Genomic DNA, 22,542 nt, shown 5'->3' on the forward strand with positions numbered 1-22,542 from the left:
CAGCATTCGAAGCAAACAGAAGTAAACACAGAGCATTCAGACATTTCCAAGGATTTGCTGTAACCTGAACTAAGATGGCAAAAGGTTAAGTGGTGGGAAAAGAGGCCAGACTCAATAGTTTATTGAATGATTCCAGGATTTTCCCTCCCAAAGGTAATAGGCTGCCTTAAATAGATTTCAGATAGGAGAATAAGCAGCTTTTTCTCTAGAAAGATCATTCGGGTAGCATTATAGGAGATGGTTTGGAAGCGGGAGAAAATGGAATCAGAGAGGTGAACTATGGAACTGTCGAAGAGATTGGAGCAGGCAGGAGAACTAGTGACACTGAAAACATCTCAAAAGACCCACCCTACACAGAAAGACTTCCCTGATTCTGTTAGTTTTCAACGTCCACCTCCCACCCCACCTCCACCCACATTCCTACAGCGCTTGTGAAATCTGTGGCCCAAATTTATGTACGTGATTATCTTTTATTTTACTCCCTAGCTGTTTCCTGTACATTACTCAAGTCTCCCTAGTTAATACAAGAAGAGTTTATGGAATCGAAATGGCTTGTAAGTCGTCCAAGGCCCAATAATGCATTCTGCCGCGCCGGGTAGTCAGGCCCAGTTCATAGCTAGTAGAAGGAGAAGCACTGATTGAGTCATTTCACCCTCTTGCCCATCAAACTGCCGCCCACCCGGGTGACCTAGCAGGAGAAAACCACAAGAGGAGCTGAGGTGCCAACCACAGCTATTAGACCCTTTACGCCCACCAGAGGGCGCTCTCTCCTGACGCTCTTGCTTCGAGAAGCCCCAAGCAAATGAACCCTGACTTATTTCGGCCCTCTGCAGTTGCCGTACTCCCAGAGAGTAAACAGGAAGTAGAACTCAATGGTCGGGTGAAAAACACCGAGGACCCAGAAGGGATTCACTCCCGCGGTAACTTGCGCTTTCCAGGGGGTCTGCTCTCTGTTTCTATTTTTGGCACTCCTGCGCGCGTGCCTACTCCAGTGGAGGTATTTTGCCCTGAGCCCGCTCTCACCTCTTTATACAGTGTCCCCAGAACCATGGCCGAATACTCCTATGTGAAGTCCACCAAACTCGTGCTCAAGGGAACCAAGGCTAAGAGGTAAGACCAAAGTTTGTGCGGGAGTTTGTGCGTACTCCGCCCTCCCCTCCCCCGCGGAGACTCTTGCGGAAGCCTTAAGAGAGCTGTTATTCATGCTCCCAGCCCCTGGGCCTGGCCCCTGGTCCCACATGGATTGATGCTGCGACTCCGTTCCTGGCACCTGGACAGACCTGGACGGACGCCGCCCCAGAGACGCGCCATGACTGTCGCGCCTTCAAAAGGGAGGAGACAGGAGAGCGAGACCCAGGAGCCACGAGTTTGGGTCCCTTGATAAGGTTCCCCTCCAGACCTTCGCATGATGGGGTCTTAGTCTTATGATGTAGGCCATAACAATGAATTCCTTTATTAAAAGCCATTATTTTCACTCTTGTCTCCTGCCTCCCCCAAAAGATTTTAATTAATTTTGTTTAACGTTTATTTATCTTTGAGACAGAGAGAGACAGAGCATGAACAGGGGAGGGGCAGAGGGAGAGGGAGACACAGAATCCGGAACAGGCTCCAGGCTCTGAGCTGTCAGCCCAGAGCCCGACGCGGGGCTCGAACTCACGGACCGCGAGATCGTCGCCCGGCGAAAAGTCGGCCGCCCAACCGACCAAGCCACCCAGGCGCCCAGATTCTTAATTAATTTAATACAATATGCAGATGTGTCTTTTGAGAGGGATATGGGCTCCCATCTCGACTGCCACCAGTGGCGACTGCCACTGGTGACTGGCACCAGTTTTGCGATTTGTGGCAAGTTCGTTAACATTCTTGAACTTCCATTTACTCATTTATTAGGAAATAGTAGTGGTACTATAAAAGAATTCTTAGGATTAGATACCATGTACAGTAACTAGAGCCAAATGCAAGCAAAGGTTGTAGTGATTTATAATTAGTAGATTTTTAGGAAAAGGTATCTGCCCATTCCAATCTCCACCTCTCTTTATACCTGGCCGATTTGCTCAGGATTGATTATTCATACAAGCGTTAAGCATTTCATCCTGTCTCAGGGACAGTGTTTGGTACTTTTAGGTAAGATGAAAGTGTCAAGGAGCAAGCTGAAACCTTTGCCCTTGGGAACTCTGCCTCGGAGTCTGGAATCACAAAGAATTTATCCGGAATAAATCTGAAACTTGTACTCTCTGATTTTACAGGAGAGATGGGAGTTAACTTCTGAAAGTTTATGTTATGGTGAAAATACAAACAAGTGTATCTTATAATTATCACAACTCTATCTTAATTAACACACATACAGCACTTACTATGTGCCAAGAACTATTCTAAGCACTTTGCTTGTAACTTTTTTTTTAACCACCCCTGGATTTTTTTCTTTCTTATTACTGAGATATAATAGATATACCATAAAATTCACCTTTTAAAGTACGGTTTTGTGGTCTTCAGTGTGTTCACAAAGTTCACCACTATCAAGTCGCAGAACATTTTCATCATCTTAGAAGGAAACCCCATAATCATTAGCCGTCACTCTCCATTTCACTCTTCCCCTAATCTGCTTTCTGTCCATATCAGTTTGTCTGTTCAGAATATCTCCTATAAATAGAGTCCTACAGTATGCCGCCTTTTGTATCTGACTTCATCCACATTGTAGCATGTATCACTACTCTTATTTTTATGGCTGAATAATATTCCACTGTATAGATACAACACATTTTGTTTATCTATTCAATAGTTGATGGACATTGGGTTGTTTCCACTTTTTGGCATTATGAATAATGCTGCTATGAATATTGTTATAAAATTTTCGTGTCGACATGTGTTTTCATTTCTCTTAGGTATATACCTAGGAGTAAATTGTTAGGTCATATGGTAACTCTGTATTTAACTTTTTGAAGAACCCCAAACTGTTTCCTAAAGTGGTTATACCATTTTACATTTTTACCAGCAATATATGAAGGTGTGAGTTAACTCTCAGTCCTCACAGTAACCTTAAGTGCAGTTAAATTATTATCCTCATTTTATAGGTGAGAAACTGACAAGAGATTAAGTAGTTTTCCAAAAGTCAGAGAGCTCAGAAATGACAGTGTCAGGATTAAAAAGGCAGTCCGGCTCCAGAGTCTGTTCTCTTAACTATAACACAATACATACAGGATCAGAAGTGAGTTCTCAGGATTAGAAGTAAGAGGGTATATCAGTGTAGATAACTGTAAATCAATAACTCATAAATCTATGGTCAGCTTAAAAGATTCCTCTAAGATTCCATTTTGTGATACTTAACATCAAATTCATATTTCTAAACTCATCTATATGAATTATCTCCTGCAGTAAGAAGAAAAAGAGCAAAGAGAAGAAGAGAAAAAGAGAAGAAGATGAAGAAACTCAGCTTGATATTGTTGGTAAGTTTACTTTTTAAAAATTTTTTACGTTTATATTTACTTTTGAGACAGAAAGAGACAGAGCATGAGTGGGGGAGGGGCAGAGAGAGGGAGACACAGAATCCCAAGCAGGCTCCAGGCTCTGAGCTACCAGCACAGAGCCTGACACGGGGCTTGAACCCATGACCACGAGATCATGACCTGAGCCGAAGACCGACGCTCAACTGACTGAGCCACCCAGGTCCCCCAGTTTTCTATACTTTACTCTGCAAAAAGTTAACACAGGTTGAGATGCCTTTAAAAATATTTTCTTAGGGACACCTGGGTGGCTCATTCAGTTGAGCATCCAACTCCGGCTCAGGTCACGATCTCTCAGTCTGGAAGTTCGAGCCCCGCATCGGGCTCTGTGCCGACAGCTCAGAGCCTGGAGCCTGTTTCAGATGCTGTGTCGCCCTCTCTCTGACCCTCCCCAATTCATGCTCTGTCTCTCTCTCTGTCTCAACAAAATGGATAAACATTAAAAAAAAAAAAAAAAAATTCTTAGGGATTAAATAGTATAAAGAAAGTCAAAAGAACTTATGACCTGTTTATAGTTTTCTTAAAGTGTTCAATATTATTTACACTGTGGATCCCTTTTATTGTCTGCCACAGGAGATGTCACTGATCCCTTTTTTTCATCATCAGAACAAAACACAGAGAAAGGAAACGCAGCTCTCTGATTTAAAATACGATAATGCCATAATATCCTAGAGATTCTGAACATAATTTTAAAGACCTGCTATAAATATTATCTAATCAAATATATTTCACAAATTATTTTCTTTGAACGTCTATGCATTTTAATTGTAGAAGCCAGTGATATGCATGTCCCTAAAGGAACAGTAATGGATAGTAAAAGTGATTATTTTGTATACCGTGAAATGAATGAAAATCTTAATTGAACAGAACAGAGCATCTCAGTGGCCTGTAAATGGTACCAGAGATAGTAAATGGTACCAGAGATAAACTGACCCAAACACATTTAACCATCCTGTTTTCTATTCAGTCCTTCTATCCCCACATCTATACTTTAAGGCAATTTTTTTCCTCTTTTAAAACTGGGCCAGTCGCATTTTGAAATTTCATAAATTATGGCTCCTTTACATTTTATATGAAATGGTGTAAAGCTAATATTCTAGAAAATCTCACTTTATTTTGAAATAGCAAATCAACAATTCTCAAATTAGAGTAAATATTTTGGCTAGATATCTAGACATGGAGCTGCTATGTCAAAAGATAGGTGAATATTTAACTGTATAAGAAACCACCAAGAATTTTTGAAAGTGGTTGCACCATTTTATACCCCTCACCAAGAATTAATACAGCTCTGTTATCAGTCTTTGCTCCCAGTCTGTGGTTTGACTTTTAATTTGCTGAAATGGAATTTTTCTAAAAGCAAAAGTTAGAAATTTTTTTCAACTGTAATAAAATTCACACGTAACATTGTATTAGTGTTAGGTGTACAACATCATTATTTGATATATATATACTTATATATATAAGTTTTTAGTTTTTATAAAACTTTATTACCTTTTTTTTTTCTATTATGGCTACCACCTTATGTCTTCAGTCTAAGAAATTAACACTTACCCCAAAGTCATGAAGAAATTCTTATATATTTTCTTTAAAAATCTTCATAGTTTTAGCTTTTACATTAGATCTGTGATCTATTTCAAATTAATTTTTGGTATGGTGTAAGGAGTCAGGGTTCTTTTATGTTTATTTATTTATTTTGAGGGGGGTGGTGCAGAGAGAGAGGAAGAGAAAGAGAATCCTAAAGCAGGCTCCACACTCTCAGCACATTGCCAAACCTGGGGCTTGAACTCACAAACTGAGATCATGACCTGAGCTGAAATCAAGAATTGGATGCTTAGTTAGCTGTGCCACCCAGGCGCCCCAGAGGTTTTTTTTTCATTTTTTCATATTAATATCCAATTGTTCCAGCACCACTGTTGAACACTTTCCTTTTCCATTAAACTTCTTTGATATATTTGTCAAAAATCAGTTGACTTTATGTGTATTGACATATTTCTGTTCCATTGATTCGTCTGTTATTCTACTGATACATTTGTCTTGATTACTGTCACTTCATAATGTTTTGAAATCAGGTGACGTCTTCAAGGTTTATCCATATTGTAGCACGTGTCAGAATTTCCTTCATTTTTAAGACTGAATAATACTCCATTGTGCACATTGACCACATTTCATTTATCCATTCATCTTTCAATGGACACATGGGTTGCTTCCACTTTTTGACTGTTGTGAATAATTCTGTGATGAATATGGCTGTACAGATACCTCTTCAAAGCAAAGCTTTCAATTCTTTTGGTCATATATCTGGAAGTGGAATTGCTGGATCATATGGTAGTTCCGTTTTCAGTTTTTTGAGGAAACTCCATACCGTTTGCATAGTTGTTGTACCATTTGACATTCCCACCGACAGTGCATGGGGGTTCCATTTTCTCCATATCCTCACCAACACTTATTATTTCTGGTTTCATGATAATACCCATCATAATGGGTATGAAATGGTATCTCATTATGGTTTCAGTTTGCATTTCCCTAGTGATTAGCAATATCAAGCAATTTTCATGTGCTCATTGGCCATTTGTATATCTTCTTTGGAGAAATATCTATTCAAGTCCTTTGCCCATTTTTTGAACTGAGTTTCAAGTGTTCTTTATATATTCTGGATATTAATCCCTTAATAGATATGTGATTTACAAATATTTTCTCCTGTTCTGTTGGTTGTCTTTACTCTGTTGATAATGTCCTGTGGTACACAAAAGATTTTCATTTTGATGAGTCTAATTTGTCTTAGTTTTCTTTTGTTGTTTGTGCCTTTGGTGTCCTACGAAAGAAATGATTGCCAAATCTAATATCATGAGGCTTCTACCGTATGTTTTCTTTTAAGAGTTTTATAGTTTTAACTCATAAATTTAGGTCTTTGATCCATTTTGAATTAATTTGTATATATAACATTAGGTAAAGTCCAACTTCATATAAGTGAAAATTTTACTAATTTTTTATTGGTTACAAAAAGCCTTCCCTGTTTAGATGAATAGGAAATCTTGTGCAGTGTGATGAATTCAATTTTTAAAAACTTTGTTGTATGGAAATTTTCAAACTAATACATAAGTAGAAAAAAATAATGAATTTCCCATGTGCCCATACTCCCATCATTAGTAATGATCATTATTTTGACAGTCTTGTTTCATTTACATACTTTACCACTCTGAAATAATACCCTATACGCACTTCTTTCTGGAGAATTTTTATTTTAGTTTAGTTTAGTTTAGTTTTATTTTTTTAAATGTTTTATTTATTTATTTTGGGAGAGAGAGAGTACGCACGAGCAGAGGGAGGGGCAAAGAGAGGGAGAGAGTGAATCCCAAGCAGGCTGTACACCATCAGCGTGGAGCTTGACACAGGGCTCTGTCTCATGAACCATGAGATCATGACCTGAGCTGAAATTAAGAGTTGGACAACCAACTAACTAAACCATGCTGGCATCCCCTGGAGAATTTTCAAGTAAAACACAGGTATTATGTCATTCTATCCATGTATATACATAAATGTACATTGCTTATAAAGTCAGTCTCTCTCTCTCTTCTGTTTTGCTCTGCCTTTTAATACATAAGAGTATGTCATTATCAGACCTAACAAAATTAACAAGAATTCCTTAATGTCCATCTAATATCTTATTAATGACTGATACATTTCTTCTTTAGCTAAAGTACAATTTAGTTTCATACTCAACAGAGAAAATGTGAAAGCTTTTCCTCTAAGACCAGGAACAAGACAAGGATACCTACTCTTGCCGCTTGTATCCAACACAGTATTGGAAATCCTAGCCAAAGCAAGTAGGCAAAAAAGAAAAAAGAAAGAAAAAGCATCTAGATCAGAAAGGAAGAAATAAAACTGTCACTATAGACTGATGATATGATCTTATATATAGAAAACCCTAAAGACTCTACCAAAAAACTGTTAGAACTAATAAATGAATTCAGTAAAGTTGCAGGATACAAAATAAACATACAGAAATCTGTTGCATTTCTGTATGTTAATAATGAATTACCAGAAAGAGAAATTAATCCCATTTACAATTGCACCAAAAAGAATAAAATACCTAGGTATAAATTTAACCAAGGATGTGAAAGACCTGTACTTGAAAACTATGACAGTGATAAAAGAAATTGAAGAGAACAGATAAATGGAGAGATCCCATGCTCATGGATCGGAAGAATTAAACTGTTAAAAGCAATTACCCCAAGGCAATCTGCAAATTCACTGCAATCCCTATCAAATTTCCAGTGGCATTTTTCACAAATCATGAATAAACGATCCTAAAATTTGTATGAAACCACAAAGACCCCGGATAGCTAACAAGCTAGAGAAAGAATAAGGCTGGAGGAACCATACTTCCTGATTTCAAACTATTACAAAGCTGTACTAATCAAAAAGGTTGTGTATTAGCATAAAAACAATACATAGATCAATAGAACAGAAAGAACAAAAAGCCCAGAAACAAACTCATACAATAAACATAGAAATGCATATATCTTTTTGAATTAGTATTTTTGTTTTCTTTGAGTAAATACCCAGTAGTGGAATTCCTGGATGCCATGGCGATTGTATTTTTAAGTTTTTGAGGAAACCCCATACTCTTTTCCACAGTGGTTGCTCCACTTCGCATTCCCACCAACAATGCGCAAGGGTTCATTTTTCTCCACATCTTTGCCAACACTTGTTATTTCTTGTCTTTTTTAGTTCAGCCATTCTAACCGGTGTTAAAATCCTATCTCATTGTGGTTTTAATTTGCATTTCCCTCATGATTAGTGATGTTAAGCATTTTCAGCGTGTCTGTTGGCCATCTTTATGTCTTATTTGGAAAATTTTCTATTCAGGTCCTCTGCCTATTTTTTAATTGGATTATTTGGATTTTTTTGGTGTTCACTTGTGCAAGTTCTTTTTTTTTTTTTTTAATTTTTTTTTTAAGGTTTATTTTTTATTTTTGAGACAGAGAGAGACAGAGCATGAACAGGGGAGGGGCAGAGGGAGAGGGAGACACAGAATCTGAAACAGGCTCCAGGCTCTGAGCTGTCAGCCCAGAGCCTGACGCGGGGCTAGAACTCACAGACCGCGAGATCATCACCTGAGCCGAAGTCAGATGCTTAACAGACTGAGCCACCCAGGCGCCCCCCCCCTTTTTTTTTTAATCTTTTTAAGGTTTATTTTGTATTTTTTAGAGACAGAGCATGAATGGGGGAGGGTCAGAAAGAGAGGGAGACACAGAATCTGAAACAGGTTCCAGGCTCTGAGCTGTCAGCACAGAGCCCGTTGTGTAAGTTCTTTATACAGTTTGGATATTAACCCCTTATTGGATGTATCACTTGCAACTAGCTTCCCCCATTCAGTAGATTGCCTTTTTTGTTTCGTCGATGGTTTCCTTCACTGTGCAAAAGCTTTTCATTTTGGTATAGTCTCAATAGTTTAATTGTGCTCTTGTTTCTTTTGCCAGAGGAGACATATCTAGAAAAATGTATCTATGACTGATGTCAAAGAATCGGGAGGGATGGATACTTGCCTATGTTTTCTTGTAGGAATTTTATGGATTCAGGTCTCACATTTAGGTCTTTATTTTGAATTTATTTTTGTATATGGTGTAAGAAAGAGGTCCAGTTTCCCTAGTATCGTTTGTTGAAGGTTGTCTTCCCCATTCTATATTCTTGCCTTCTTTGTCATAAATTAATTTACCATGAAAGTGTGGCTTATTTCTGGACTCTATTTTGTTCCATTGATCTATGTGTCTGTTTTGATGCCAGTATCATGTTTTTATTACCACAGCTTTGTAATATATCTTAAAATCTAGGATTGTGATACCTCCAGCTTTGTTCTTCTTTTTCAAGATTGCTTTGGCTCTTCGGGATCTTTTGTGGTTCCATAAATTTTAGGATTATTCTAATTCTGTGAAAAATGTTAGTATTTTGATAGGGATTGCATTTATGTGCAGCATAAATAGGGGTATAGGTGGAATAGGGGAATAGGGTGAAAGAGAATTAAAAGTACACTTACCTTGGGGCACCTGGGTGGTTCAGTCGGTTGAGCGTCCAACTCTTGATTTCGGCTTAGGTCATGATCCCACAGTTTGTGAATTCGAGCCCCACATTGGGCCTCTGTGTTGACGGTGTGGAGTCTGCTTTGGATTCTCTGCCTTCCTTTCTCTCTGCTCTCTCTCTCTCTCTGCTCATTCGTACTCTGTCTCTCAAAATAAATAAACATTAAAAAATTTTTAAAAAATAGTACACTTATCTTGATGAGCACTGAGAAATGTATAGAATTACTGAATTATTATAGTGTACATATGAAACTAATGTAACACTGTATATTAATTACACTTGAATTTTAAAATGAATAAAAAAAAGAAACCCATTTCTATTTGTATATCTAGTGTATATAGCTTCTCATTTTGTTTCTAATCTAAAATCTTGGTTAAGAATACTGTGCTAGACCATAAAAAAAAGAATGAAGTCTTGGCATTTGCAACGATGTGAATGGAGCTAGAGAGTATCATGTTAAGCCTAGTAAGTCAGAGAAAGACAGATACCATATGATTTCACTCATATGTGGAATTTAAGAAACAAAACAGATGAACACAGGAGAAAAAAGAGAAAGGGAGAAGCCAGAAAACAGACTCTTTAACTATAGAGGACAAACTGAGGGTTGCTGGAAGGGAGGTGGGTGGGGGCATGGTGACAGGTATTAAGGAGGGCAGTTGTTGTGATGAGCACTGGGTGTTGTGTGTAAGTGATGAATCACTAATTTATACACCTGAAATGAAGATTACACTGTATGTTAACTAACTGGAATTTAAATAAAAACTTGAAAAAAAAAATACTGTGCTGGGAAGTCTTTCTGGAGGGTTACATAAGAAACAGGTTATAACAGTCATTGCCTCTGAAAAGTAATCATGGATGACTGGGGGATGGAATGAAAGAGACTGTTCTCTATCATTTTGTGTCTTCACATGCTCTGCTATTTCATGTTAGGAAAAAAATGTAATCTTCATTGTGGTGGTAGTCATATCTATACACATACATATATAAACACCCAGATGAGTATGTGTAAAACTGATGAAATCTGAATAAGGCTCATGGTTTGTATAAAGGGTAATCTCCTGGTTTTGATATTGTACTATATAGTCATGCAAGGTGTTACCACTGGGAGAATTGAATAAAGGGTATAGAGATTGTTCTGTATTGTTTCTTACAACTGCAAAGTCGAAAGTTTTAAAAAATAAGTTACAACAGCAAGAACAAATAATTTGTATCAAATCTAACAAATTTAAAATACTGATTTTACTTTTTAGGAATCTGGTGGACAGTAACAAACTTTGGTGAAATTTCAGGAACCATAGCAATTGAAATGGATAAAGGAACCTATATACACGCACTTGACAATGGACTTTTTACACTGGGAGCTCCACATAAAGAAGGTTTGTGTCTAGTAGAAGCAATGAGAAGGAAAAGACCACTGACACTATATATTTTATGACATTCATTCACTTAGGCCAAATTCTAACTAATATCCAGTATATTCCAAAGAAACAAATCCATTGCATTTGACTTTTCACCTTTTTTCCTTCCTTAATATTTACCACATATTGACAGATCCTTCTTTTTTAGTCATAAGCATTTGAAAACATTCTATATGGTTCCAGAAGAGTATCTCTATTAATTGAAAACAATATGAATAATTTAAATTGAAAGGGAAACCTGGTTGAGTCAAAGCTTTGATTCCTTTATTCTTTAGATCTCTTACCAAAACTAACCTAGAGCATTATTGACAACTTAAAGTTTTGTTATTCCTTCTAGCACATCAGAATAAGCACTAATGAGATATGAAGTAACTGAAGATAAAAAGCAGTATGTTTTGGTCTGAATGTCCATCCCTTGAATAAGTTAAAGCATTTACTTTTTTAAATACTAAGTGCTTATTTGTCTATGTACTGAGTGCATTTTATATATATATATTTTTAAGTTTATTTATTTTGATAGAGAGAGAGAGAGAGAGAGCGAGCACACAAGCAGGGGAAGGGCAGAGAGAAAGAGAGACAGAATCCCAAGCAGGCTCTGCATCATCCACACAGAGCCTGATGCGGGGCTCAAACTCACTAACTGCAAGATCATGACCTGAGCCGAGATCAAGAGCCAGACACTTTTTCTTTATTTATTTAGGAGCCGGACACTTAACCAACCATGCCACCCAGGCATCCCTGTACTGAGTGCATTTTAAAACACAAAAAGAAAATAACTTTTTTTAATGTTTATTTATTCTTAGAGAGAGCACGATGTGGGAGGTACAGAGAGAGAGGGAGACACAGAATCCGAAGCAGGCTCCAGGCTCTGAGCTGTCAGAGCCCAACACAGGGCTCAAACTCATGAACTGTGAGATTATGACCTGAACTGAAGTTGGATGCTTAACGCATTGAGCCACCCAGGTGCCCCAAAAAGAAAATATCTTATAAGCCTAAGCATCATGCTGACTTACCTATTCAGGATGTAAAACTAATATTGTAGTTACAAGGAGATAAAGTAGATCTTGATACTTTGAATCTGAATAGTATATTGTATCAAAATATCAAAATACTCTTAATTAATTTTGAGAGAAAATATTTTTTTTAAAGCTGAAGAATATCTTTACATGTATATTTGTAACAAATGTCAAATTATTTCAAAATGCTTTTTTCTCCATAGTTGATGAGGGCCCTAGTCCTCCAGAGCAGTTTACAGCTGTCAAATTGTCTGATTCCAGGTAACTAAGTTGAACTATAATTAATAACCTTTTATTTTTTTCATTTTATTCACTGAAAAATTCCAACATATAGCTAATTAATTAAGTCAACTTAATTCCACAGAGTAATTTTGAGGTAAAAAACAAAACAATCTTTTTGAAGTGTATTTTGTGAAATTTTAAACTTAGAATATGTATATATCCCATATTTAGGTATTATTAAATTTCATTTGCAGTTACTGTGTCTTCGAAAGAGAATTAAAGCTCCAAATAAAAGCATACACGATGCTTTATATAATAAAGCATCGTGTATGCAATATATAATATTAGGCTAGAAAAAAATGAAGATTAATACTGTCACAGGCCAAATAAGATGTAGATTAGAAGAAAGATCATGTGAAGAAAACAGATATAAGACACAATGGAGTCTGATGTTATTGTGATATGTAAACTCACTGGTCAGAAGTCAAGAGATAAACAGGAAGATAGAAGAAAGGAATATTGTTAAAACCAGTAGAGAATGTTACATAGTCATAAAGAGCAAAAGAATATTTTACTCACTATTTTTACAACCATTTCATAAGCTGACTTTTTATATTCTCACAGTGCAAAAGTACAGAATGATACTTTGGGTAGTACACGCAGAAATGGAATTTCAGTATTCTAATAATTAGCTGCATCAACATGATAATGATTCGTATTATATTAACTATAAGTGAATATAAAATCAATCCCTTGGCATCATAAAGGATTGGTAAACTAAGAAGTTAGAAACCATATTTTTTTCTTTAAAAAAATCACATTATTACTTCTATACTTTCTTTCAGTGGCAAATAAGTATGGTGGAAGAATAAAAGCAGAAGAATAATCAATAAACACTAACTTCTTTACAACTGGGGGAAAAAACATAAAAAGGGCAAACGAAAATATTTGCAATAACCTTAACAAGCAATGAATTTTTATTCTTCACATGTGTGTATAGGATTCATAATACTAAGAAAAAAAAATAGACCCCAATAGAAAAATGAACAAAAAGATAAAAACTAAAAAGGAAAGAAAAAGAAGTACAAATGTCACTTATAATGATTAAAATATAAAATAGGATACTATTTTTCCTATATCTTGTATTCCAGTTTTTTTAAAGTTATAACATTAAATAAGATCTGTGATAAAACAATACTCTCCTCTTTTGAGGTGAGAATGTTAAGTTGATAGAATTTTTTTTCTGGGAAGTGACTTGATAGCATGCAACGGGAGCTTTATAATTAGAATATAAAATTATGTCGAGAGAACTACACTTTCTGATATGGTAGTCACTAGGCACATATGCTTTTGATAATTTTCATTTTTAAATTTTTGGATTTTTCTGGAATTTTATTATACACACCCACATTTATTTTTATGTTCCATATTTAATTTTCTTTTTCTTAGTCTGTAACATTTCTTTTCTGTTAATCTAAAGAATTGCCCTGAAATCTGGCTATGGAAAATACCTTGGTATTAATTCAGATGGACTTGTTGTGGGGCGTTCGGATGCAATTGGACCAAGAGAACAATGGGAACCAGTCTTTCAAGATGTAAGTGCTATTGTTGTTTAGAATAAAGCTTCTTGTCAAGGTAAGATACAGTCTTTAACAGTCAATGAGAGTATATATTCTAAAAAACAACAAAAAAAGAATGTAATAATATCATACATTAAATTGGAGAAAACCAATACGAACTCATAACCTTAAAAAGATGTCACAAAAAAAGATGTCAAAAAATAGTACAACACAGCAAAAGAAATAATCAACAAAATGAAAAGACAACCTATAAAATGAGAAAATATATTTGCAAACTGCATTTCTGATAAGGGATTGATATCCAAAATATATTAAGAACTGATGTAACTCAATATCAAAAAAAACAACCCAGTTTTAAAAAATGAGCAAAAGACATGACTAGACTTTTTTTTCCCAAAAAAGATATATGAAAAGCCAACAGGTATATGAAAAGATGCTCAACATCGCTAGTTGTTAGGGAAATGCGAACCAAAAGCACAGTAAGATGTCACTTCATGACCCTTAGCATGGCTATCTTCAAAAAGACGAGAGATAAACGCTTTTGAGGATGTGGAGGAAAGGGAACCTTTGTGCATTGTTGGTGGGATTGTAAACTAGTACAGCCAAATGGAAAACAGTGTGGAGGCTCCTCAAAAAATTAAAAATAGAATTACCACATGATCCAACAATCTCGTGTCTGAGAATATATCCAAAGGAAACAAAAAGACTAACTTGAAAAGGTATCTGCACCTCCATGTTTATAGGGGTATTATTTACAAGAGCCAAGACATGGAGACAAGTTAGGCATCCACTGACAGATGAATGGATAAAGAAGTTGTGGTGTATATATATATATATACACATATATACATACATACACACAATGGAATAGTATTCAGCCATGAAAGATGAGTAAATCTTGCCATGTACAACAGCATGGGTGGACCTTGAGGACGTTATGCTAAGTGAAGTAAGTCAGACAGAGAAAGACAACTGTAGGATCTCCCTTACATGTGGGATCTTAAATAATAATAATAATAATAATAATAAGATAAATAAATCACTTAAACTCAGAAAAAGACATTGGACTTGTGGTTACCAGAGTGAGAGGTGCTGGGAGCAAGAATTAGAGGAGGAAGGTGGCCAAAAGGTACAGACTTACAGTTACAAGATAAATACAATAAGTGCCAGGGATATAATGTGTAGCATGAGGACCACAGCTGACCTTGCTATATAATAAAGTGGAAAGTTAAGAGAGTAAATCCTGAGTTTTCATCATAAGGGGAAAATTTTTTTTTTCCATTTTATGCTTTCTTTTTATTGTAACTGCAGGAGATGATGGGTCTAACTAAACTTACTGAAATAATCATTTCACAACATGCGTAAGTCAAACCATTTTGCTGTGTACCTTAAACTTATACACAGTGATTTTGTCAGTTATATCTCAATAAAACTGGGGGGGAAATAGTGTAACAAAAATAGCAAAAATACTTTTGCCCACCATCATTTCTGTATACCCTTGGTGCCTGGATTCAGTTCTTATTTTTCATTAAAGATTCCAGATTTCTCAGAGGATAGCCCATTTTATGTCTTGGGGCAGGAAAATAGGATAGTTCAGGAATACCTTCTTAGGAGAAATTATGGATGCTTTCAAAAACATTAGAGACTGTGGTAAGAGAACAGTGGAGGAAGCTTATGGCCAGCTTGTGACAATCTGTGCATAAAATAGTAAATAGTGATAATAATGGTTCACTGAAATCAAATTAGTCTATAAACATCTGAGTTCATGGTAAAACTCAAAAGCAAATAGTGTACAAAAAGATAGTTTTAGTATAAAAGAAGGATGAAGATAATATATTAATTTTTATTGATCTTAGTAAATAGGCACTTAGCAGTGGAAGGATATTTTGTTAAGTCTATGTCTGTTTATTCAGAATACCTACGTTCCAAAGAAAAAAAATTATAATATATAAGTTCCTTTTCTGTTTGTGTAAGCAGTAAGGATTGAACAAAAATATACCAGAGCTAAAACAGTCTCCGAGCTAAAGGAGATACCATATCAAGCTCTATACAGAGTTCTATATAGCTCTATATATTTAGATCCATACAGAGCTAAAAGGAGGTACTGTATTGAGAAGAGGAAGGATAGGTAGCCACCAGTAGAAGAGGAGTTTGGTAACTGCATAGAACCATTGGGAATAGACAATAACGAATTCAAAATAGGATCCCACGGTGTTTCTGTATGCCAAACATCCCCCCAAAAGAATTATTTAGACTCATTCCCTCATCCCGTAGGATAAAATCTCTGGGTCAGTAACTTTCAAACTTTCTTTGACCTCAGTCCAGTGAGAAAAACATTTTTACGTTGCAGCCCAGTACACACATTGTACTTAATACCTATTTAATCTTCGTGTTGTGCACTTCAGTATTTTCTATTCTGTTGTACTTTTTTTGTGTTTTTTTTGTTTTTTTTTTTTTTTTTTAAATACTGAGCAGGACCCACTAAATTGATTTCATGAACCACTTATGGGTTGCAACCCCTTCTAGGTGATCTTACCACTATAATAAGGTACTTTCAATACAAATTCTATCAACAGAAAAGACCAGTGTATCATCAGGCCAGCATGATGATAACCCAGATACTACCACTCATACAGAATGTTTGGGAAGTTCATTGCACTTTGTTTTGGGGAAAGACACTAACTTTTAATATTTAAATGAAAAAGACACATAAAAGTTCCTGATGGAACAAGGAAAACTTGATTGCTAAGAGGGATTCAGCTTTAAATTACGAGTTTAAATTACACTGGATGATACAGCCATACCCCGCACACCAAGCGTCGTCCAGATGGTAGAAAGCCCAGCCCTGGCCACCTTAATAAGAAAATCGGGGCGCCTGGGTGGCTCAGTCAGTTGGGCGTCCGACTTCGGCTCAGGTCACGATCTCGTGGTCCGTGAGTTCGAGCCCCGCGTGGGGCTCTGGGGTGATGGCTCAGAGCCTGGAGCCTGCTTCTGATTCTGTGTCTCCCGCTCTCTCTGACCCTCCCCCGTTCATGCTCTGTCTCTCTCTGTCTCAAAAATAAATAAACTTAAAAAAAAAAAATAATAAGAAAATCAATCACATCCACTGTTATTAGCCCTTTTGTAATTGAGTGTGATATAAAGTTATTCATACATTTTGTAATGATTATATTTGTAAATATTTTGTCCGTTTAAGGTACTCAAAGTTTTGCAAGTCATAATTAAGCCTTATATTTGTTAAGGAGATTTAATTAAATCTAGGTTTAGATACACGAGAAAATTCGTTTTCATGTTTTGCCTTTTAGAATCTGTATAACACAGTGGGCATTGAACAACTGAAAAGAGTATGACAAGGCGCGTGGGTGGCTCAGTCGGTTAAGCGGCCAACTTCGGCTTGGGTTATGATCTTGTATTTGAACCGCGCATGGGGCTGTCAGCACGGAGCCCACTTCAGATCCTCTGTCTTCTCTCTCTGCCCCTTTCCTGTTCATGCACTCTCTCTCTCTCTGTCTCTCTCAAAAATAAACATTAAAAAAAAATAAAGAGTATGAATATTTCTGTCCACATAAAAAAGTCCCTCAGACATTAATTCTTAACATTCTGAGCAGTAAATTCAAAGGCACCAAAAGTTAGCTTTTATTTTTATATTTTCTAATTATGAAGAAAATTTTACTTGAAACAGTACTATTTGAGTAAACTACTGTGAATTTTATAATTTGTATTGTTTTAAAAACTATTTTTCAAGCTGAACTAAATCATTTATATTCTCAATAGATCTTTGAGGCCAAAGGAAACAATTCTATTTCATCTTATTAACAGAATGAATATACTAAAAATGTTTATTGTGGTTATCTTTGAATAGTAAGATTATAGGTGATTTGGTTTTCTTTTCTGTATGTCTTTATTTTCTATGTTTTCTCCAAATTCTTTTTGCTGATTACTTTTAGACTTGGGGGTAAGAGTAGAATTTCATTCTCAAGATATAAGAATTATTTTGTAGGTATTCCTGTGACTTTTTTGTTTTGTTTTACAGGGGAAAATGGCCCTATTGGCCTCAAATAGCTGTTTTATTAGATGCAACGAAGCAGGTGATATAGAAGCGAAAAGTAAAACAGCAGGAGAAGAAGAAATGATAAAGGTAATCATGACTTTTTATACATTAATACATGTCACATATATATCTCTTTAAAATGTTGAATAGTCATTTGCCATCACTTTTAAAGATGTAATGCATAGTTTTTTATCCTATGATCCAAATAACCTTTATTTTTAATTATAAATCCCATAACTGGTGGGTGGTTTGTACCATGCAGTAGAAAAATTACTCTGTATCTTACCCCCATGTATTAGTATTTTGCCACATGCTTTTTAGGCCTATATTTTCTTTTTAAAGCCTGAATTTTAAAATATAGTTTTCTAAATAGGTACGTTACATGGTTCAAAATTTTTAAAATACAAACATATTAAGACATCACTGCTACCCTTCTGTACCTTCCAGAGTTTATAAAAAATGGATATGTTTATAATTTTCTACCTTTTTAGACTAACGTTAGCCTCCAATACACACTCCTTTAGAACTTGAGTTTTTTCCTTAACATTGTCTCTTGCAAATTTTCCCTTATCATGATGTATAAAATTTTTTTCTTGCTTTAAAATTAAGTAATTAATTTTATTTATTATTATTGAGAAACAGAGTGTGAGTGGGGGAGGGGCAGAGAGCAAGGGAGACACAGAATCCAAAGCAGGCTGCAGGCTCTGAGCTGTCAGCACAGAGCCCGACACGGGGCTCAAACTCACAAACCATGAGCTCATGACCTGAGCTGAAGTCGGACGCTTAACCGACTGAGTCACCCAGGCACCCCTTCTCTTGCTTTTTTAACAACTACATGATATTCCATTTTAGGGATGTACCATAATTGATTTAATCATTTCCTTATAAATGCAAATTTAGGTTCCCTCCAGTCTTTTGCTCCTTCACACAGTGCTATAACACACATAACTTTGAATATTCATCCTTCTTTAGTTGTGCAAGTGTATCTGAGGACACATTCCCACAAGCAGAATTACAAGGTATATGAAAAGCGTTAGTCATAACACTTTGCAGTTACGTAAACAAAACAAAAACAAAGCAGAAGCAAGTAGCTGCAGGCACTCTGCTGAAGGTGGCACATGCATCATCTTGAATCTTCCTTGTGCTCCTGGGAGGTAGCTAGTCACCTTACCTCTGAGGGGATGGCCTGTAGCCCTCCTTATATCCTTACCTATTTTGATCAGTCACTTCATGAAAGTCACACAGCTAGCTACAATGAGACAGGGATATGTACCCAGACCCAGCTGACTGGAAACTGACATTGCATACCACACCGCCTCTCCAGAAATAGGTCGTGAGAAAAATGCTGGTGGATTTCTCACTTACCTAAAAGTATGATTTTTGAAGAGAAACGATGCAAATAAAATGCAGTAACTCTGCACTTCATGGAAAAAACAATACTATGCCGTATTTGTCACTAATTACAACTGTTTCTAAATATCTAATTTTTTTTATGTTTATTTTTGAGAGAGCATGAGTGGGGGAGGGGCAGAGAGCGCGGGAGACACAGAATGCAAAGCAGGTTCCAGGCTCTGAGCTGTCAGCACAGAGCCCACCTCGGGGTTCGAATTCACGAACTGTGAGATGATGACCTCATCCAAAGTCGTACACTTAACCAACTGAGCCACCCAGGAGCCCCAACAACTGTTGTTAAATGAAGTACCTGTCATATTTCCCTGGGTTCATTTGGTTAGTCAAGTATCTAGAAGCCCTGAGCAGTGATAATCCAAAACTCTTCCCACCTTGCATTTTATTTCGCAGGTTCTGCTAGTCTGTATCATCCATCCACCTTTGTAGCCTAACCTTATCGACCAGAGCACATTCCCTTCTGCCGAAAGTAGTGCAGTATTGTCACATGCACTGGCCAGTAATCTCCCCAGATCTGTAAGGACCCCACTGAGCAGACCTGTCACACACGTGGCATTGGTGCATGCTTTATTGGTCACTGCTTTCTAAGCAGTCTTGGAATTGGGCTCGGGGCCACAAAGCTCACTTCAGAGATGTAAATCCTTGGAGATAGAATCCCAGTCCTTCGGGTTGCAAATTGCCAATTCCAAGGGCCTGACTTCTGTCCCCTTCTTGCCCTATTCCGTAGATCCCACTTGCTGTATCAGTTTATGGCATGTGATAGTAAATATCTGTCACAATTTATGAGGACATAAGGAAGATTTAGAAGGAGTGTATTCCAATTAGGTAAAAATGAGTTGTGTAATGTTACAAATTTTAATGGATTTGTGAATAGCCTATGCAAAGTAAAGTAACTACTATCTTAAATTTTCAGTGTTATAAAATAAACACTACAGAATAATTTGAATATTTACTTTGGTGCCACCATTAAATTAAATTATTGCCTAAATGCTCAGCAGGATCTGATCTATAAAATGTTTTTCTAAATAAATTTCTCCATGTCTGATGCAAGGGCTCTAGAGAAACATAATAGCAATTATTTATATAAATCATATATATAAACATATATACAAACATATCTAGAACCTGTCTTTTTCTGAATCTAATTGCTAAGTTGATTGTTTTCTTCTTTTGCATAAAAAATCATCTAGAGGGTTCTTATGAAATAAGTGGGGAAGGGGAAGATTCACGTATAACCTGTTGAGTTCTCTCCATTGTCCAGATTAGATCCTGTGCTGAAAGAGAAACTAAGAAAAAAGATGATATTCCAGAAGAAGACAAAGGAAATGTTAAACAGTGTGAAATCAATTATGTGTACGTATTATTTTCCTTTTCGACCTTACAGATTAGACGGGTCCTTCTTAAGGCCTGAACGACATGAGGCATAACAGACTGGGACAAAGAACTAGGCTGAATGCTTTTCTTTTCTCAAAGCTTCAGTTTTCCTAATTATCCTGCTGGCTTTCAAAGCTAAAGTCACTTGGGTTAGTCTGTACTCCCTGTTCATTAACAGAATGACTATAGCTTATTAGTACATGATGCTGACCCAATGTTCCAGAGCCAGCACTCGGGACCCCGGCCAACACCCCTCAGTGAAAGGGAGGCCTTGTAGTGCTGCGCAGGCCACTGCCCTCTGCGGGGAGGAGCACTGAGGTCATCTCTGCAGCTGAAAAGCTGTATGTCATTAAAGAAATACAATTAATTTTTTTAAATAAATGAAAAACTTTTAAAATATTTGTAATTTCATGAGTAAACATGTATGATCAAAGTTTGAGGTGATTTTCAAGAAAGGCATTTTCTTAACAGAAAGAAATTTCAGAGCTTCCAAGACCACAAACTTAAAATAAGTAAAGAAGACAGTAAAATTCTCAAAAAGGCCCGGAAGGATGGATTTTTACATGAAACACTTCTGGACAGGTAGGTATATTTTTACTTATTTCCAGCCATTTTCAGGATCCAGTAGAAATGGCTTATGTGTAACCAGTGTTCTTTTTCAGTTATTACAGTAAGTTTTCGTCTTCTAATTTGTGAACATGGTAATGTTACTTACAAAGGACATCATAAGTCTAGGAAAACATTACCAATAAAGAATATCTAAAAATAGCCAGGTTTCAAAAACTTACATATTTTGTGGTAAGAAATTCAGGTTTGACTGAAACTCCTTCATGAATTTATTTATCATCATCTTTTTATAACTATTAGAAAGAAGTAGTTAAATTTCAAAACTCAGTGGGTTCTAGTAGAGTAGTACAGCTTCCTAAAAATGAAGTAAAAATAAATCAGTTTAAAAATTATCAAGTATAAAATGAAATAAATGAAATGGAAGCACTTTTAACCAAGTTGAATTTAGAAGTGTGCAGGATATTTATCAGAGCACATTATTAATATTTATCTATTGCTATTCCTTTTTAGGTAAGTAATGTCCTAGATTTATAACATAAAAAAAATGAGTAGAGAGGGTTGGCTGTACATTTAGAACTGTAAATCAAGTAAGCACCAGAAGGAAAGAGAATGTGGTAATCTGCCACTCCTTCAAGTCCTGTGTTGCAAAATTAGTCTTAAAACATCTCTTTACATTACTTGATGAAGATGATGCTTCAGCATATATTTCCTATTAACTGAGTTGATCATGTTGTTACCTGAAGTTAGTAAGTGATGTAAGAATTTTTCCTGCTGAGAAAGCCTGTATCTGGTTTTAAGAAATAAGAATAGGATGTAAAAAAACAATACCAGAATGTGGACACAAAAGACATAAGGTCCGTGTGTTGTCACTTTTACCGCTTATGAAAATAGAAGATTGCCACCCTGTTAAATAGAAGTTTAGGGCATGCTTAAATTCAGAGGCAATTAAAATTCTATTATGGATTGAAAAAGCTCTTAGGCAACATTTCTTCAAGATTAGGAAAGGCTTTCATAAGAACAGAATGCATTTAGTATGAAACCTAACATTGAAAAGTTAAATTTTAATTAAAATATTTTGATATAAGTGGGATGGTGATATAAAAACCAAATTGAGAACACAATTTGAGTTTGAGTATATATTTAGTAGCTGACTATATATGGAATGTTTTACATAATTTTTATCATTTGTCTTTGTTTAAACAGGAGAGCCAAATTGAAGGCTGATAGATACTGCAAATGACCAGAATTTTTGTTTCTGTCTCCCCCTATTGTTTTTTTCTGAATAAAATAATCAATGGAAGTGTTTTTACAGAGGTCTTGGGCTATTAT

General features: G+C 36.1%; 1 protein-coding gene across 2 annotated transcripts; it reads left to right on the forward strand.

Moving 5' to 3' along the window:
• The first annotated feature begins 821 nt into the window (after positions 1–821).
• Positions 822–22,522, forward strand: FRG1 (FSHD region gene 1). Of its 2 annotated transcripts, XM_015545169.2 has the most exons (10): positions 845–920; positions 1,036–1,110; positions 3,370–3,440; positions 10,829–10,954; positions 12,216–12,273; positions 13,715–13,829; positions 17,848–17,952; positions 20,534–20,625; positions 21,118–21,228; positions 22,417–22,522. In XM_015545169.2, exons 2-10 carry the CDS (start codon positions 1,049–1,051, stop codon positions 22,451–22,453), a joined length of 777 nt encoding a protein of 258 aa, XP_015400655.2. In that variant the 5' UTR covers positions 845–920; positions 1,036–1,048; the 3' UTR covers positions 22,454–22,522. The 2 variants fall into 2 exon arrangements, with proteins under 2 accessions (XP_007099045.2, XP_015400655.2); XM_007098983.3 differs by having other exon boundaries at positions 822–1,110.
• The last annotated feature ends 20 nt before the right edge of the window (positions 22,523–22,542 follow it).

Source organism: Panthera tigris, chromosome B1 (assembly GCF_018350195.1).
Source record: "Panthera tigris isolate Pti1 chromosome B1, P.tigris_Pti1_mat1.1, whole genome shotgun sequence".
Taxonomy (NCBI): domain Eukaryota; kingdom Metazoa; phylum Chordata; class Mammalia; order Carnivora; family Felidae; genus Panthera; species Panthera tigris.